This window comes from Lissotriton helveticus, chromosome 3_2 (genome assembly GCF_964261635.1).
Source record: "Lissotriton helveticus chromosome 3_2, aLisHel1.1, whole genome shotgun sequence".
Taxonomy (NCBI): domain Eukaryota; kingdom Metazoa; phylum Chordata; class Amphibia; order Caudata; family Salamandridae; genus Lissotriton; species Lissotriton helveticus.
Window position 1 is genome coordinate 27,498,672 of NC_136062.1, and position 19,896 is coordinate 27,518,567.

General features: G+C 45.7%; 1 protein-coding gene and 1 long non-coding RNA gene across 2 annotated transcripts in view; one reads left to right on the top strand and one right to left on the bottom strand.

Moving 5' to 3' along the window:
• LOC144826435 (transient receptor potential cation channel subfamily M member 7-like) overlaps window positions 1-19,896 on the bottom strand; it is a 2,236,140-nt gene that overhangs the window by 1,126,674 nt on the left and 1,089,570 nt on the right. The window contains exon 21 of the mRNA XM_078684762.1: window positions 2,141-2,449. Coding sequence (XP_078540888.1) covers window positions 2,141-2,449 — 309 coding nt within the window. The remainder of the gene's footprint in view (window positions 1-2,140; window positions 2,450-19,896) is intronic.
• LOC144826437 (uncharacterized) overlaps window positions 1-19,896 on the top strand; it is an 871,719-nt gene that overhangs the window by 276,486 nt on the left and 575,337 nt on the right. The window lies entirely within an intron of this gene.

Genomic DNA, 19,896 nt, shown 5'->3' on the forward strand with positions numbered 1-19,896 from the left:
CTATGGCAGGCACATTGAGTTCTAAGGCAGGGTGCAACGTATCTCACGGAAAGGACATGTAATTTATATGTTCTGATAGTAAAAACACAAAACTGTTGTTTTTATTATGGATAGGATTGGTCGGGCAATTGGCTAGTACAAAGTTACCAGGTGAAGCCTCAGCTGTGCTAACTTTGGTGAGCTGTGACCAAAGTAGGTCAACCAAGGTATTAAACAAATCATTACATTGAGGCCCAACTTGATTCTCAAGTTGAAATTAATGTAACAAGTTTCAATGTACAACTTTAACAAAGTTGCCACTTTGTTGCGTTTAGTTCCTTGTGCCCATACCGGTTCCACACAGGGTCCTGTCGCAGAGATAGCTTTCTGCTCTTCATGCGGGGATGGGCCAACGACTTCCAGGAAAGGATACAATGGGAGCCTTCTCTGGAAAGAAGTGCCTGCCCCCTCCTGGTCTAAAAGGCGTGCTTGACAGGGGAAGCTGCCTTTGAAGGTAAAATTGATAATATTTGGAAGAGGGGCTACTCTGTTTAGGCAGGCAGGCTGGCACTAGGGACAGGAGAGTAGAAACCAGTTGCCAAATCGGTTTTCCAGGGGCGTGTTACCCCTTGGTAGCCACACCTCTGAGTTGGGCGAGGGAGGTCCACACGCCAGGAGAAAGCCCCTGTCATATTGGAAGTGGGCAGACTGGTGCATCCTGGGATGCCCAGATGCCACACTTTGCAGGAATTGAACATCAGATGGGAAGGAACATGGTAGATATTGACTACCAACAGCATCCAGCCCCGAGGAATTTTTCTGAGCATAAATAGGGCACCCCTGGTAATCCAAACTCAGATCATGACTGGACTAGAGGAAGGACTACCCTGCTATACAGTGAAACCAGCAAAGAGGCTGCACCATCATGGACTGCACCTGCTGCAACTGGTGGCTAGCAAAGATGGACTGCGCTTTACGTGTTTACTCAAGGAAAAGTCGACTCAAGAGCCCAGCCTATGCCAAGAGCCTCAATAAGCCAGGTGACTGGCCTCTTGTTCGCAGCACAGGGACACAACAGCTGAATAAGTCTGCTGGGGCAAGTTGGTAGCCCAAAGACTTCTGTCAGCCCCAAGCAGAATTTGATGGACGTCAACCCAGTGACCAAGCTCACAACACACCACTCTAGGACCGAGGAGCATTCGCAGCAAGTCCCCCATTGACTGCATCTTATCCATAGCATTCTAGAGCTTCTTCAGCATCCTTCATACCTTGAATCTGGAACACTTCTATAGGAAAGTCCTGCAAAGGATGGATAAAAGTGCCAGGAGCTAACTGAAGACAGCTTCACCTGCTGAGATAAGTGTTTCTGAGGACCGTGTTGGTTTCCCTGACTGGCTCCTACTAGAGTTGGTCGCCTAAAATGATTTAAAGCGACTGCATTACAATCAGCCCAAACTTTGTGAAAGGTTATTAAGTGTCAAATTTGTTGTATTTGATAATACTTTTTCGCTGTTGAGTGAAATGCATTTGATGTACTATACCAAGTAAATTCGATATCTCCGGAACTCTCTGGTGGATCTTTTTCATTGCGATGTGTAAAAATATGCTCTATATTTATAAATTGATGTCAGATAACTTGAGTGTCTAGTTGATTTCGACTTTCATTGTTTTGGTTCAGTTTAAATGCTTTACACTTGTTCCCTTGTTCAAGCCTTTTTGCTCTGAGCCCCAGCTGCCCAGGGATGGGCTGAAGTTTTGACAAACAAAACCTAAGGGTCCTAAAGGGGCTGGAAAGTGTTTTACATGGTGAGGTCACACAACCACACAATATAATACATCACATTTAGTCACATAAACCATCTTGAGGGAACAACACAAGATGTGTACAGCTAAATACCGACTTCTGGACCGTTATTTCATACTGGTTGCAATTTGGTCCACCTTACATAGGAACCTATATATCTTCTTTATCATAAGACACATATGAACTTTGTACCGTTCAATTAAATTATATACAGTAAAGGATTGAAGAATGGTGCATTTCTTGAGTGGTAACAATCAAGAAACAGTGTACAAAAGTTCTATTTATTTAATGTACTAATTCTATTTATCTAAACAAAAACAATGTATGCACAAAAACAAGAAACACAGAGAAACTTACCATCTTGCCAATCATCATAACATAAGGTCCTGCCTGTTGATTAACGGCCAGAAAATCCAACAATCGCACATACCAAAATATTATATTAAGACAATAGGTTAGCCTTCCAGCAATCAGGATGGAGTCGTCATCCATGTAACTTTCAGAAGTCTCGTTAGAAGGGCTCTCCAAAAAGCTATTACCACCTCCAAATCTCAATCCCATGCCCACAAAAAAAGTAAAAATGGCAATTGTATCAGTGATGTTAAAATAATCGCTGAACCACACTTTAATCTTCTGGTTAATTTTCCCAGCTTCAGACATAAAGATCTACAAAAAAGAAACATACTGAGGTCATCCAAATGTACATAAATAATACGTACTCTATCTATAAATGTGGTGCATAACATGCGATATGGAACAAGCCTACTAATAAATACACATTTGCACATTTATTACTTCAATGCAAAGATGTTATTACCTCAGTAAGCTGGCTTGAGAAAACACAGATTAATAGCTCACAGATTCCATTCTAGAGCCCCTTCAAAAACCCAACTGGGGGCATATCCAAAAGGCGTAGGAGGGGACATTGTGAACTGTAGAAGGTTAAGGTACCTGGATCGTCTGGGTCAGTCAGTTCTTCCTCTGCCCAAAGATGAGCTGCTGACATACCAATTACTTTATAAATTCCCATGCCAGAGCTATCCAGCATGTGGGGACATGGTAGGGAAACCAACACCTCCCTCGCTGTTCAAATAATGCATGGCACTGGTATTGTCTATCATGCGTCCCTTGAAGCGAGGAAGCAACAACTTCATTACCAGTCTGATAGCACCTAACTATAGAAAACTGATATGAAGTTGAATGTCCTCTAATGCCCTCTGAACAAAAGTGTACTCAGATGTGACTCACAACATTGTAAGGAGGCATTTGTCACCAAGTTTATCTGAGACCAAGGGCCCATAAACTGCTTTATTAGTAACAGAATGGATGGTATCTTACAACATTGCAGAGTGGATTAATCAAAATGAATACGGTCCTGTAAATGACAATTAATCTGGATCCACTGTGGCCTGAGCAACTGCTGCAGGGAGCTCATCTGTAGATTTGCATAGTGAATTTCAACAATTGATGACGCCATCAGGTCGAAGAGTTGCAGGTCTGTTTAGACTGCCTTGCTCGCTGTAGATCTTTGCAATCTCCTGAATGTGAATTAAGCATTCTTGCAGAGGAAAGGCCCACTAGGAGCTCCACAATAAGCTGAAGATGTTCTGCTGGTAGCATATTTGATCCACCTTGTTGACGGAAAAGCGATCACTGAATACATGTTGTGGTATCTGTGGAGAACTCAATAGTCAGTCATTCAAAAATGGGATACATTAGAATGCTGGGTTTGTGCAGGCAAGCAGGTGCATCACTTTTGTGAACACACTTGAAGCGGACATGAGACCTAATAACCTCTCTGAAACCTGGAAATGCAAGTTCCCCACTTAAAAGACAAGACCGTGTCTGTGCTGAGGAACCCCTTGAATATGACTAGACTTGAAACCGAAGGCCAGATCAGACGTTCTGAATTAGAATAATTTTCAACTTTTGATTAATCACGTTCTATCACCCTCTTGGCTAAAGATGAAGAGACATTTTTCTTCAATACATTTGTGTGGTGTTAGGGCAGGGTGGGTTTCTTCATCAGTGGCAGAGAACGACTGGAGGATATCAACTGAAGGTTCTATGTCTGAGGTTAAACGTTGCCTTTGTGGAAGGAACCCTGACCCCGTTCTAGCAGTGCAGAACAGAGGAGTCAAACAGACTTGAACTTGCTGGTCATGGAAGAGGATATAGAAGCAGCCAGAAGAAACCTACCTCTACTCAAGTCTGTCCCTAGTGAGACAGTGCCTCATTACCACTGCACTTGTTGCAGCTGGTGCCTGAAGGTCAGAATTTTCTGATTTGAGAGGGTAAACACTTTGATGGAGAGGATAATCCAAGAGCTCAAGTAACAGGCTGCTCTGCTTCACCTATTCAAACAAAGCATCCACCTTATCTCGAAAAAGAAGGATTCAATTAAGCAGCAGGACCAACAGCTGAGAATGTATGACTCGAACAAAAAGTTATCCTCATCCACAAGGGTCTCCTAAACCACATTTTAACCCATGGGATGGGATAGAGTCCATCATATCTACGGACCAACTCACTTTTACCATGACCATTCCAAAATGGATTTGCACATGTTTCAGCAGACTTGGCATGGCAGTTACACAGTGTGAGAATAATAATAAAGGAGGTGAAATACACACATTTTAGGCAGAATTACCGGCTTGAATTAAACTGTCATAAAATGGCAAGTAATCATATGAAAAATATCCTGCAGTGAGAAATTAGTTTTTTTCTGAACAAGTGAATACAACATATATTTGTTTTAATTTAGGAACCGCTAATGATCGACATATTTTAATTATAACCTTTGCAGCCATATCATGGAATATGATCAATGTACATGGGTAACCAGTTTGAAATGATCACAAAACAGGCAAACCAAGAAATCATTGTTGGAGGTCTGAGTAAAGAGACAATTGTGAGCATTGTTTTTTTTTTAGCCACTTTCCTGGGTCGGATGGCCCCCCCGGCTGTCTGTCGTCACGGTCGGCCTGCGTGTCGGACGGCTGGGGGCCGTCCGATCTGCGCACGTGTCAAATTCACCCGCACCGCGGCAAAGTCTCCGCCGCAGCGAAGCGGTTAAAGGGAGCCAGATCATGGAGAAGAAGAATGGGTAAATGAATTAGAAATATTCTCTCATTTTCTACATTCTTTGATAAGAATTGCACATTGGAATTGAAGGAAGTTGACAAATATACTGGTTTTTGTTTTTCTTATAGATACATATTAGCCTATGAAATAGATGTTATGTTAACAAATATTAATGAACAAGTTATTTACCTTTAGTAACGATATATCTGTAAGAAACATAGGTTAGTTATCGATTCCTTACCTTAAAATTACCCCCAGGCGTCAGACTGGATCCGGAAAGTTGTGTGAACTTACGCGTTTTATCACATGTGCACTCTGCCCCTTGGTTGCTGTGACTGCCTTGCGCTTGGCGTAGCCTGGGCCCGGTCTGACCCTTGTGCTTAGACTTGGAGCAGAGGTCTTCAAACTTTTGAATGCCGAGACCCCCCAGCCAAAATTTGTAGGCGTAAGGCCCTCATCTGACAAAAAATTAAAAAAAATTCTAAACCTATAGGCAGAGCTACTGGAATTATGAGGCAGGTGAGGACCAAATAATGCGGCAGGCTCGACTAAATTGTATGGTAAGAAAATATAAATAATGCTATCTGATGCTGCACATTTTGGGATAGTATTGCTTCATTATTTTGAAATTGTTTACACACAGTAACACTGAGGAAATATTTCACCTCAACAGTACCAGTTTATAACGAAAATGCAGCAAAAAACTACAAAAAGATGTCTAGTCAACCTTTTTGAAGGGCCTTCCCCTCCGCAGGAATACACGTTGTCACATTAAAAGCTCACCTGGCCCTGGCTGAAAGCAGCAGGGGTCCCCCCAAAAACCTGGCGGTCTTATGCAGAGTTAAGCAGTTTACCCACGCCTCTTTCCTCTCACCCCCTCCCTTCCTCTCTCCTCTTCCAAGCCCGGATCCCTCTCTCACTTTGCAAGCCTTTTTCTTTCACCACTTTTTACAACTTCTGAACTCTCCCCATTCAACCTCTCACTTCACCTTTTGCCATTCTGTCTTTTCACTGCCCATATCTCTTGCATTATCTCATGGCCTCTCTGGACCCGTCACCTCTCTCGCCCCTCAACACTTCTCATTCACCTCAAGTCTCTACCTTAAAATGTTTGCCTATTTGTATTTTACACCTCTCCAGTCCCCCATTCATCTTTCACATCCCCCCTTTGTTCTACCACAACTTCTTGAACCAGTGTCCCTCTCCCCTCTTACCTTAGCACTCACCTCGGTACTCCCTCTCTTCCCCTATTGCTACTGTCCCTCACCCACGTCGCATCAAATTCTCCTTTTATGTCACAGATCATCTCTCAGCTATCTTCTCTCACAGTTTAATAGTATCCCTCCTCTGTGCCCTCACCTTTCGCTCACTTCTCCTCTTGCGTTTCTGCACTTCCTTCAGCGCTACACATTTCTCCTAATCCCCGACCTCTTAAATCAAAATCTCTGGCTCCTTTGCAGTCCTCCCTCGTGCCAACGTCTTTCACCCTCTCATCTCTCCTCACCGCCTGTGCCAATCTGCTTATTGTTCCCTAATTCAGGACGGCATGAATAGTCGCCCTCACTGTTTTGGTGCAGGACGCACAGTTATGAAACCTGCACCCTCCTTTGCTTCGCTCCACCAAGAATCTATTATCCTTTAGAAACCTATAAAAACCTGGCTCTACGCGCTGTAGGTTACCCCATTTGGCTGGTTCTCCTTCCCCTGCTGTGGGTTTCTCATTTGCCATTTCAGGCAACAGATGGATGGTTATTAGCCCAGCACACCTTTTTGTAACAGTAGCGCACTACTAATGGAAATAATATTAATAGGCAGAAGTGTGATCAGGAATGTGCGACCCCCTTTCTATCAATTCACACCCCCCTTGGGGGTCGGGCCCCACAGTTTGAAGACCACAGCTTTAGAAGGATGTGAATGTTTGCCCATTATCACTGGGATGCTAACATCTGTTATGTTTTTTTAACTTTATATCTGTGTTACCCTCCCCTGTCGCTACGGTGCGGTCTCTGGCTTACTTGCTTCGCGGCAATTACGCTTGCTCCAGGGCAGGCGGGGAGGAGGGGGTCTCCTTGTTCTGTCCCGTGTGGTTGCTGCCTTCGTGCCTTCTTGCCTGATGCGGGGCAAGTCTGCGCTGCTTTGGTGCCCTTTAGACGTTCTTCAGCTGCCTTTTTGTCCCCCACTCTCCAGCTTGATCGCTTACTCTTCACCAATGCAGGGGGGGGGTGGGGTGGCCTCACAGGAGGAGGTGTCGCGCCTCGTGTGTGCGGTGAGTGATCTCTGGTGCTGCGGGGAAGGTGTTCTGCTGCTTGGCGCCTTTTCTATTGGTTTTCCCCCCCAGGCTGCACATACTTCAAGACCGGAAGGGGGAGCCACATACCTCGCCCTCAAGTGGTCAAGGCCTAGGCCCGATCCGGCCTCCGAACTGGCGTGGAGCGAGTCTGTGTCTCTTTGTCATACCACTGCCCTCCGCTGCAGTGCCTCCTTGGTTCCGTTGCTACCTCCTGTCAGCTCGCTGCGCCACTTGCTGGACAAAACAGGGGAGGGTCTGTCCATTGCGCACGTTGCTTGGCCTGCTGCTGCTCGTCCCTGGCGACAGCTCACCTGGAGTGTTGTGGTGCGAGGTATGGGGGCGGCGCTCCGCCTCTCAGCGCTGCCTCCCCCCTTTCTTATTCTCCTGTGCGCCATCGGCCTGGGCCGGATGCGACCCCATCTACCCAAGCAACTGTCTGCCCACAGACTAGGACTGCTACACTAGAGAAACTGCAGTCCATGTGACTGGTGCTGCTTACATGAACTCATACCGAAAGCCAACAGCACAACAGCTAGTAATGGGCTGTCTACGTACCAACAGCCCAGCACACGCAATGGCAATACAGAAATGGTGGCTGAGGAAGGTGCCACTCACAGCACTCGCCACTGTATAGGTATGACCTGGAACATACGTAAGCAGCTAACTTCCGGCCTAAGCAAAATAGAAATGCGGTTGCTGCAATATGAAAGAGAGGGAGGGTGGGGGAAGGGACAAGCAATGCCTGGAGACGCTGCGCACAGAATATGCTGAGCTGCTAGAACAGCTTCGTTGTCACAACTACACCGCGCACACGACACGCACTCACGCCGCTGCAGATAGGGTGGGCTGTCTTCTTGCCTGGCTAATTTGCCAAGAGCACGCCCGCAAGCCAATAGATACGCTGCAAACCAGTACAGAAACCCTAGTACGCACGCAACAGCGACATTTATGCAGCTTTGACACAGCATTACAGCCAGTTGTATCAATCCCAAAGCCGTTGTGATCCGAACACCCTGCAACTTTTCCTAGACCAAATTCAACTACCTCAGGTGACGCCGGCACACAATGAGATGCTAAATGAACAGATCTCACTCGTTGAGTTTGGGGAGGCAATATCGACCCTGGCCACGGGGAAGACTCCGGGACCTGCTGGGCTCCCGGCGGAGTACTACAAAGACTTATCAGGAATGGCTGCAACCCTCTACGCAACCGCTGTGGAAACGGGACGACTCCCCCATCACTTTGCGAGGCGCACTTGATATCACTGCCCAAACCTGACAGGGACCTAATGGACATGGGCTCCTACAGACCCCTCGCTCTAGTCAACACGGTCTACAAGTTGGTGGGGAAAGTATTGGCCAACAGGCTAGCACAAGCGATTCCTGCCCTGGTACACACAGACCAAAATGGTTTTGTGCCAACCCGAAACACCTCACTAACCTGTGCCGTTTCTTACGAATAACAACTTATTCTACATGCATAAAAACTAAACGTCCCCACGACGCTCAGCGTTGGTTTACAGATCAACTAAAATTGGATAAACTGTCCCTTCGCCAAGCGGAGCGCCGATGGAGGTGCAACTACGACCCCATATCCAAAATGGAGTATATGGATTTATTGAAACAGTACAAAAAATCTATTTTATCGGCCAAAACTTCTTATTTTTCCCAGAAAATTATGGACTCTGCCTCTAAGGCTAAGGACATTTTTTCTATAGTTGAGGAGCTCACTCTGCCGGACCGTGTTACTGCCCAACCCCTACCTACCCAAGCTCTTTGCGACTCCTTGAATTCGTATTTTACTGAAAAAATTGTCACCATTAAAAACAACATCCCCCTCCCTTCCTCTTCCATTCCCTCTCCTTTGCCCCCAATGAACCCCTGTCGATTGGATGTCTTCCCCCCATTTCCCTGACCGAGTTCACCTCATTGTTACATTTAGTGAGCTCTGGTTCCCCTAATGATTGTTGTCCCCCGCAAATCCTTAAAGACATTTTCTTGGCCTGTCCTGACCCCTCTTTGTCACTGCTCAACAAATCGCTTGCTACTGGCATTGTCCCAGATTCTTTCAAACAGGCGGTTATATTGCCCATACTAAAAAAGCCGGACGCCGACCCTTCGGCCATGAGTAACTTTTGACCGATCTCCCTTCTTCCCTATTTGGGGAAAATCTTAGAGACCTACGTCACTCGCTGCCTCAGTGCATTCATCGAGAGCTCTGCCTTCTTGGATAATCAGCAAGCTGGTTTCCGTCCAGCGCACTCCACCGAAGCTGTTATTGTGGCTCTGATGGATGTGCGGCGTTTGACACGGTCGATCATGCCATCTTGATCGACCGTGTCAACAATGCCGGTATCCAAGGCGTGGCCCTCTCCTGGATCACATCTTTCTTGCACCAGCGCTCCCAAGCAGTCCACCTGTCCACTTTTTCCGCTCCTTATTCCCCTTTATCTTGTGGAGTCCCTCAGGGCTCTGCTCTGTCGCCACTTTTGTTTAACCTCTACATGCAACCCCTCATGGCATCCCTTCGTCACACCCCGTTACTATTTTTAATTATGCGATTTGCAACTGATTTTTCCTCTTGATCCCTCCCCCTCTTCCTCTACCAACTTTCAATCCACTATGCTTGTGATCTCTGAGTGGATGCACTATAGTCAGCTTAAGCTTAATCCTAACAAGATGGAGTTGGTGCTGATGGGTGGGCCAGCTAACCCCTTGAATTCCAGCTTCTGGCTGCCCTCCCTTGGGCCTTCGCCCTGCCAACTCGGTAAAGAGCCTAGGCGTAATTATATCTAGTGACCTATCCATGAGGCCTCAAATTAATGCAGTAACATCTTCCTGTTTCTTCCATCTACGCAGGATTTGCAAATTCGTAGATTCCTCAACACTGAGGCACTCACTCTTGTCATCATGGCTCTTGTCACCTTGCGTATCGACTACGCCAACTCCCTCTATGTTGGAATTCCTGCTTACCATCTCCATCGGCTGCAGTTGGTGCAAAACCAGGCGGCTAGACTGGTTTTTCATCAGCCCAAACACCAACATGTCTCGCCCCTGATGAGAAGATTACACTGGCGTCCCGTGGCCTATCGCTGCTTGTTCAAACTTAGCTGTACTGTTTTTAAGGCCCTTACAGACCAAGCCCCTGCCTTTATAACATCCAGCTTTCAGCGCTACACCCCCTCTAGAGACCTCCGGTCTGCCTCTCACAACCTGCTGTTGATCCCAAGGTATAAACGCAAAAAGCACGGAGGCTTGTGTTTTTCCTTCCTGGCCCCCACTATGTGGAACTCCCTCCCTACTTCCCTTAGGCTCTGCCCTCGTTATGTTTGCTTTCGCAAATCACTCAAGACTCACCTTTTTCAGCTAGCCTATTGAGTTATCCCGCTGCCCTGTTCCCCCGCAATTGTTTTGAGCGCCATGAAACCGTCTGGTGACCGAGCGCGGTACAAATATTTTTAACATAACATGCACATGGCAGAGAGCAGGCTGCCTCGTACATGATCTTGAGGAAATCTTCAACTCTCTTGAATGTAATTATATGTTTGCCCCTCTTGAAAGGTATAAACTAGACCCCACCTTCCTGAAATTAACCCGCCTACTCTACACAAACCCAGTGGTAAGGGTGAAGACGGGCCCATACATATCAGATATGGTCCCAGTGCGACGAGGCAGGGCTGCCCATTGTCCCCCCTTCTCTTTGCGCTTGCGATGGAGCCGCTAGCAGAGACAATAAGGACGCAACTGTATGATGGCATACTGCTAGGCGATGGCACACAAAGTATCGCTATACGCCAATGACCTGTAAGTCTGTCGCCAGGATATCAACAATGTGCCGGAACGTCTGGCCTAAAGCCTTTGTGAATTTGCGGCCTTATCAGGGCTGGAAGTAAACATCGGCAAATCAAAGCTCTATGTCTTTGGTGCAGGAAACCCTGACCCAGGTCTTGTGCTCAACGGCGAAAGGGTGCTGTGGAGTGCAGACACATTCCGCTACTTTGGAATATGAATATATTGCCAGCCGTTAGATCTTTTTGACAGCAAGCTAGGCAGGACATTAATGGCCATCAAATCCCAGATGCAATTCTGGAGCACACTCCCCCTCGCAGTGACAGGCAGAGTGATTGATTAGCTTTATTGTATAGTTAATAAAAACCATTACAAAATATAGATACGACAATGTGTTAAAAAAAGTAGAAAACGCCGCTGTGTGGAGATTAAAAGTTAATAAAATGAGAATGTCTTTCAAGTTTAAAAATAAACATGTTGCTGATTCTAATCTTTGCCAGTGATCTTCGCTTTCTCAAAATTCGCAATAAATTTAACTGCTCTGCAAATGAATTGTGGATCTACTGAGCATAAGATTTGTACAATCGCAGACCAGCAGGTGCGTATTCCATAGTCCTTAAACTTGGTTTTTAACCAACTCCGACGTTCCTGAATCAGGGCCGGGCAAATACAAATCAGATGGATGAAGTCTTGTCTTCCTGCGCCACATAGATCACATTCCTCACATTCTTGGGGGTTCCACTTTGGTAGATCGGCACTTGTTGGGAAGCTACCCAACCTTAAGTTGATGTATTTACGTTTGATGAATGGCGAGAAAGCAAGGTCAAGGTAGGCTGCCGGTACTGGTTTTTTATAAGATTGAATTGTCATCCAGGCGGGGCTCCATTAACAAAAAGTTAACTTATCGTTGAACAACGAGTGCCTGTTGGCAGCCTTCTTTACCAACTGTTTGAAAGATTGTACTGGAAGCTTGGTTTCCCAGAGTGCAGCCAACTCAGTCGACTCTAAAGACAGTTTAAGGTACTTGGCATAGTGGGAGTTGGGACTCTAGTGTATTGTTTCCCACATAGCACGGTAGACCGCTATTTCCTGGATTCATCCAGACATCGTACCAAAATTTTACAGTCTCATACATTTTCATCAGCACCTGGGATTGCAAACCAAGTTCGAGTCTTACTTGTGCAGGTGATGCATTGCTTGGTAGCGCAAATACACGTTTGTAGATTTTCATTTGTACTTTGTCCAGAAGTTGTGCACTCTTGCCATGATGTAATACACTCCCATAAGCTATTGTTGGGAGTATCTTAGCTTTCATTACTGTTAGCAAGGGGGAGACCAGAGGGCCTTTAAGTTTTGTCGCTAGGCTGCTAAAAATGTGCAATAGGACAGTGCCCTTCTTTTCCATGCTATTAAAATGCGTAGAGAAATTAAGGCGCTTTTCCAATTGTATCCCGAGATACTTATAACTTTCCAGCACTTCCAATTTAACATTGTCTATTGTAAAAGTTGGTGATGCTCTGTGGCGTCGAGTTATAACCATGGTTTTTGTTTTCGTGCTATTTATTTCAAGCAAGTTCTGTTTAGTATATCGGGTCAATTCCTGTAGTAGACGTTGCAAGCCTATTCTTGTCTGGCTTAGTAGAACCACATCGTGGGCATAGGATAGATGTGTTACACAGAGATTACCTAGCCGCGGTGGATGTGCATTAGTCTGGTCAAGGCTTACTGTCAAGGCGGCCATAAATAAATTAAAGAGATGGGGGGCCAACACACAACCTTGCTTTAGGCCATCAAAGGCGCTGATCTTTCGGGTTAACCGCTGTCCATTGTCGATCTTTACCTGCATCCAGGTGTTAGTGTACAGGTCGATGATCGGCGTTAAGATTGAGTCTGGGAGGCCCTGCTGCTTCAGTGTGGCCCATAGTAGTTTCCTGCTCACACGGTCGAAGGACGCCTTAAAGTCAATGAAACAAGTGTAAAGTTCCTGATGGTTTTGTAAACTTTTTTCAGCAATCAAGCACAGTGCCATTGCATTTGCCCATTGTGCCTGTTCCGCGTCGAAATCCTGTCTGATTTAACGGGATTTTGTTGTTTATGTCAGCGAATGTGCTAGATCAGCTAGCACCAGGGATGCGTAGTATTTTGCTTCTGCATCGATCAGGGCTATTAAACGATAGTTAGTTGGGTTCTTGCAGTCTCCACCTTTATAGATGGGATTAATAATAGCACCCCTCCAGCTTTCCGGGACTCGGCCTGAGTTGCTTATTGACCGAAACAGAAGATTGAATTTACAGGCCCAGAACTTGGGGTCCTCTTTGTAGATTGCCTGCGGTATGCCATTCGGCCCTGGCGCACTATCTTGCTTGCTTTTCTTAATTATCTGTAGTATTCGACGGTCGTCATCTGTCCACATTGATTGACCCATGCCTTCCTGTCGGTTGATCGTGTTGTTGGTGCTAAAATCAACCAATGTTTCCTGGTCTGTTATACTAGATTTTTCACATGCAGTTATTGCGGTTGTGGTCTGCCGTGCCGAAGATTTAATCGAAAAGGTGTTGACAAGATGTTGGGCCCAATCATTTTTAGTGATGCATGTCATACTTATAGGTTGTGCTATTCTGTTCATAGAGTTGACTTGCATCCAAAAAGCCTTGGAGTCTGATTTTTTTTATGTTATGCAACAATTTAGTCCAGAAGTCATTGGCTCGGTTCCTTTTTTCCATCCAAACCATTTTCTTGTATAATTTCCTTGTTTTTCGAAATTCTTGCCAGATACTTGGGTTTATCCTTTGACCTTGTGCTCGTCTTGTGAGCTTCTTCAGATTTTTCTTCATAGAGAGTATAGTTTTTGTGAATTTGGAAATCGGTCTTAGGAGAGGTCTTCCTTTTAATGTTGATACTGGTCCTCGGTAGTTTTTCCAAAAAGTCAGACCAAGTTTCTGAGCACAGGTCCTTCTCTTCAGTTGACGTTTTAAATAGCTTTTTAGCGTCCTGCGCTATTTGGGGTAGTGTGTTACTTGTCCACCTTAACCGCTTCAGGTTGATTGTTGAAGTTAGGCCTGCTATTGTTGGTGCATTTACGTACCTAGAAGAAGTTAGTTTCACCTCAATGTGTTGCATTGAGTGATCACTGTCTAATGAGCAAATTATTTGAAATTTTTTAATTAGACTCAACAGGGGTAGTGTTACTAAGGTGTAATCCAGGATCGAGCTTGCATTGGGGCCTATATAGGTGGTAGCGAGGGGTTTATCATGGTTGGCTCTTCCATTTATTACACGTAGTCCAAGACGTTCAAATTCCCACATCAACTGCCTACCCACTTTGTCTGTCTTTTTAACCGATGGAATCTCTTGATGTTCAACCTCCCACAGTTCGTTTGCTGCAGAGATGTTGTCCTCATCTTCCGGATGGTGCAAGAGGTTAGTGTTGAAGTCGCCCGTAACAATGATCTCCCACCTTGGTTGATCAAGGCGGGTGTTGGTTACCACATTAACAACACGTTGAAAGAGTTCTTTTTTAGCAGATTTTTTCGGGTGGGCATATATGTTAATTAGGATGATAGTTCTCGTTTTGTCTTTTATTACGCTTTCCAATTTAATGATTTGCATGTCTGGTGTCGATATGGCCATTTGCGAGGCGTTGATCTTCAGTGCAGTGGATATGTATACCGAGAGTCCTCCCCTTGCGCGCCCATAGCGCGGAGGACGCGTCGCACTTTTATGAAAGGATAGTCTGCCTGGCACGTCAATTGGCTCCGTTGACCACGTTTCCTGAAGTGCTACGATGTCATATAAATCCCAGGTAGCTGTCTTTCTACTATTGTTTAGGATGTTTTTTGCTCCTGCGATATTCCAGGAGAGCAATTTTATTAGGTTTCCTTTGATCACGCCCGCCTGGCAGTGGGTTCAGTTACCGTTACTACCCGGTATCTGTCTCAGGTAATTGTTATTGAGAGATTCAGCCCCCCCTGGCACCTTGAAGCACTGACTGTGTGGTTCGACTTTTATAATCATCTCTTTTCCCGCACCTTCTTAATAAGGGTGACGGATAGCCCTTTTTTTTCTTCTTTCAAAGTAATTCCCCACTCTTCAAATGTAACTATTTCAGTGAGTATGCTTTTAACTATTCCTACGTTCCTCCAGATTGCAAGCGTGCCTTCCTTGGCCACATTGTCCTCTAAAGTGATAAATTCAATTGATAATAAATCGGCCGATGTTAGGTGGCTTAGGCTTGGGATTGCAGATGTCAGTTGGAGAATATTCCCTCGATTTAAAAAGTCTTGTGAGCCTTGAGGCTCGTAATTGGGGATAAAAGTATCTTTCCTGTTGTTACTGTTTGCCTCTCCGTAGCTTGGTCACTGATAGTCTGTGTTTTTTATTTGATAAGGGTTTCGTTGACTTGTAATTTTCATGGTCCTTTGCATTAGCATGCAAATATTTTGCTATTTGATTATATGCATCGTTCTGAGTTTGCGTGAATGACATACTGGCCATGGTCTTTACTTCTCGGCCTGTTCGTTTTGGGCCGACCTGTTCTGGGTGAAGCAGACTAACTGCTGCGGCAATCTCGGAGCAGGGTCCTGTCCTTTCCACGTTTATTATTTCTGTGTTTTGTTGCATAGCATTGTTGTCTGTAAATATCGTTAATTGCATTTGATCATGAATATTTCTGTCCGCCTTAATTCTTACTTGTCTGTCATTCTTGTGGTTACTTTTCCCTGCAGTCGGATTAGCACTTGGAATAGAAACTAGAAATGGGGGCGCTTTTTTTTTTTTATCCGCACCTTTAACATCAATCCAATGGGGTCCATGAATACTTGGGTTGCATTGTTCGATCCCATTTATGGGGTACTTTTTTTCCTCATGTGAAGTACGCCCTTTTTGACGAGAGATGAACTCAGTTTTTTGCAGCTCACACTGCAAACTCTGTAGTTTTATTTAATTGCACATTGTTGTTAGACCCTCGGTCTGTGCTCCAGTCAGCGCCATTTGCGGCGGTCGTCGAGCTCCAATGATCAATATTACTGGAGTTCCCGGCTCCTGGGGTTTTAACTAGGACGACCTCCTCTGTATGCATAGATTTTTTTGATGTTGTCATTTGGGCCATGTCCTTAGAGCTTTTGATTAGTGGTTTTTGCTCCTCTTCTGGGTTTTCCAGTATTTGCATTCTTTTTCGATCCTAATTGGTAACTGATGTTTCCCCTCTTTGATATTAGGTTCATGTTTTACTTTTATTTTTGCCTGATTAAAGATAGGAAAATTAACCAGCGTCTGCTTATTTGTAGGTGGACAATTTGATTGCTGGTTTCTGTTTGTTCTTGCCCGTTTTTTCTGCCGCTTGGTTAGGCCTTTAGGGTTATTTTGATTTATTGCCCCATCCTGATTAGAATGCTCTATTTCTAACCATTTGGAATCGTTGTTTTGTGTCATGAAGGGAGTTACACCTATTATTTTGGGTTCCTCCGTTATATCCTCAAGTGGGGTTATCAGTTTATTTTGGGGGGGTTTTCCGCTGGTATTTGCTGTACCCGAGCTTCGGCTTGGTCTGCATTGCTCTTTCTTGCTTTAGCTAGATCATTCTTTTGCGTGCTCTTGCAAAGGTCAAAAGAGATACGATCACATCCGATTGGTATGCTATTGTTGCACTGGTTGGCGTGCTTGCATTCCAATAGTATGTCTTTAAGTATTGTTGGCAAATCCATTAGTTTTTCCAATATAGGATGGCAGGTACATGTCTGAGATGCTGCCCAGGGTCGGATCTGTTCTTTAATAGTGTTAGAAATGCTGGTCATGGTATCTAACTTTTTGTTTATATTAGATATATATTCCGCCATTGTGCTCATAAGATTTATTTGTATATCGAGTTTATCTGACTGCATATTGAGAGTTTTGATAGAAGTTTCCAATATGCACCCCAATGCATTGTGTAATGTAATTATGGATTCCAAGTTATCGTTATTGTCGTGCCCTACTTCTTGCTGACGCTAGTTCCCTGTAATGCAGTTAGAGATGAATCCCAAAGGAGCTTGCTTTTCAGGCGTTGTAACATTTTGCCACCCTGTTTTTTTTTTGGCGTATTTCGGGGCTTTTTATTAATGCTACATCAGCCATAGCTGAAACACTTGAGATCTCTGTTATCAGAAGTTCCTTTTGGGCATCAACGTCAGGCACTTTTGGTGGATCTATTAGTGCATTGGTGTCCACATCCTGATTTATTCCACTGGATATCTCGATTATATTATTACTTAACAGTTACTTGGTTGGCGAGTTTTGTGTACGCCAACTGTTTGGTGTTACTTCCTGATCCTCCTTTACGGTAAGGATTGATTTGTTGTAAATTTTTAATCTCTCAGGGCTACTTTCAATAGCATTGATATCAGCATTGATGTCAGAGTAGCCTTTATGTGTTGTAATTCTTCCTTTGTTCAGTGTTGGCATTTGAAGCACCCTACAGGGGTTATACTCCTTGGCCTTTTCTACGGATTTATTCCTTACTTGACTTAATCGTGAGTCCAGTCTCGGGGTTGAATGGCTGTATGGAGGTATTTTGTGCGCTGCTTCGTACGTGCTAGAATTATGACATTCATCGTTATTGCCTTTGGGCGGATGGCTTCCCACTATTGTCTGATCTTGATTTATGTCACTGGTTGATGAAGCCAGTATTGTAGAAATCCTTTCATCTTTGATCGCTTTTATGTTTGGTGAACATATTATAGTGACTCTTTCATTGGGGCAATCCGTGAGCCTGATTGATCCTGTTGGAGATGTTGACAGTTTCTCTTGTCCATTCCCTTGAACTGAGTCGTGCTTTTTATTTTCCTTATGCACTTGGGCTTGAATTAGAATCATGTTTTTGTTTTTCTCCAGGGTGACGTCCACACACTTGGGAAAATCCTCTATTCCACTATCTACTTTAGTGTTTAGGACGCACAAAGGAGTCCTTATGTCTGTCGACCTCATGTCTAATTTATTCGGCGACATTGGTTTTTGCAATCCATTTGGTGTTGCCGGCATTGCATATATAGCTGTCATGGGGTCTTTCAAGAATGTGAATTTGCCAGTAGGGTTCATGTTGCTGAAGATTGAGTATATGGGAGGAATTAAATCTGTAGCCTCACTCACCTCTGCGGGGAGAATAGGGGATTTAGTGTTAGCTTTTTTCTTTAAATTTTTGGGTGGATTTATTCGTGTTCTCCCAGACCTCATCCCCTTTTCCTTTTTCTTTTTTTCCCCCGGTAAGAGGTAGCTTAGGAGGCTTAGGTGGCTTAGGCAGTGATTGTCAGTGTTGGACAATGATGAACCGTGTAGGGCAGGGCTGAATACTGAGTGTCAAGGAATACCGGGCTGTACTGGGTGGGGTGAGGCTAAGTGGGGTTGATACCCTCTTACCTTTGCCTTGCCTTTAACTTTTCCCCAGGCTCAACCTGGCCACAGGTACCACAGCTGCCAGTCCACCGATCACTCTGGTCACCATCCACCGCTCAGCTCTCTGCTACTTTCCTCCAGTCGCCTGGTGCCGCTACCGCCGGAGGCCACAGGGGTCAAGAACGTCACTTTCCACCCCAGCCCCTGGCTCCTGACTCCTAAACACAGGCTGTATCTTGCTCCTGACGCCAGTGCCTAGCGCAGGCACAACTCAGGAAACTCTGGCACAGCTCGTGGATAGTCTTGCATTGTCTCGGCTTTTCTCGGCCTGTATCGGCGCCGCTTGTGTCACCCAGCTCCCGCCCGGGACCAGGGTAGCCTCCACTGGGCCCCTTCCGCGTCTTGGCAGCGTCTTTGCACCAAGCGGGGAGCGAGGCAGGGTGGAGCGGTATAGGCTGCTGTGTTCAACCTGATTAGGTGGCGGCCGTGTCTCGGTGTCTCAGGGCCGACTCAAAAGGGGCTTTGGTCCGGTACTCCGACGCTCTGATGTGCGCTGATGCCCCCAGTACCTACGATGCCTCTGTTGCCCCCCCGAGGTGACCTCCGCAGCTCCGCCGTTTCGCAACGCCGTCACCCGCCTCGCTGCGTTCCACTCACTGACTCTGATTCTCCAGGTCTCTGGACCCTAGCGACCTCTAGCGGGACTCTCAGTAACCAGGCAGAGTGGCGTTGGTGAAGATGGTGGCTCTACCAAGGGTTTTGTACTACTTTGCGAACCTGCCTATCTATATACCAGCCTCCTTCTTCGCCACACTGAAGATGGTCAGAGACTTCATATGGGGCCCCAGTCGGCACAGATTGGCGATAAAGAAATTATATTTGCCCACTGACCAGGGGTGTCTGGCAGCGCCCTGTCTTTAGCACTAATTCCTGGTAGCTCAACTCCAGTGGGTTGCCAGATGGATCGCAGCTCGCCAGCGCGAGATACAGCGACTACACACCCACCTCTCACACTATCCCAGATCCTCAAACTCTTCCACCCCATGCACGAACGCGACCTCCGAAGCCCTTGATGTTGAACGTGGCACACAGATGCTACCGAAGGAGCCTCTACATAACCCGAAACAATGCCCTACGCTGCTCCTAGAGGCCAGGGAGTACTCACAACTGCCCGGTTGCAACGGTGGAAGGATGCACAAGAACAGACTCTAGGAGACCTTTATCACGAAGGCGCGCTTGTCCCCTATGAGACATTAATAGAAGATGAGGGCTCCCAGCGGGGCAATTCCTCCTACACCAGTCATTGGTAGCTACACTCACGGTACGGTGGGGGGACCATGCCACCGAACCGCCAGCGCACATCACTATACAATACTTACATGTCATGGGACAAGGTAGACACCTGACGCAGTGGTTTGCAGCCTCGCTGCGACAACATGCGGCGAAAAATGTAGACCCCCTCAGGCACAAGTGGAAGCACGATCTGGGTCGACCATTCTCAGACAAAGAATGAGGATAAGTGCTGGCCAGCCCTGTTTAGATCCCTAGGAACATGAGATCTTGACAAATACAGTATTACATTACAC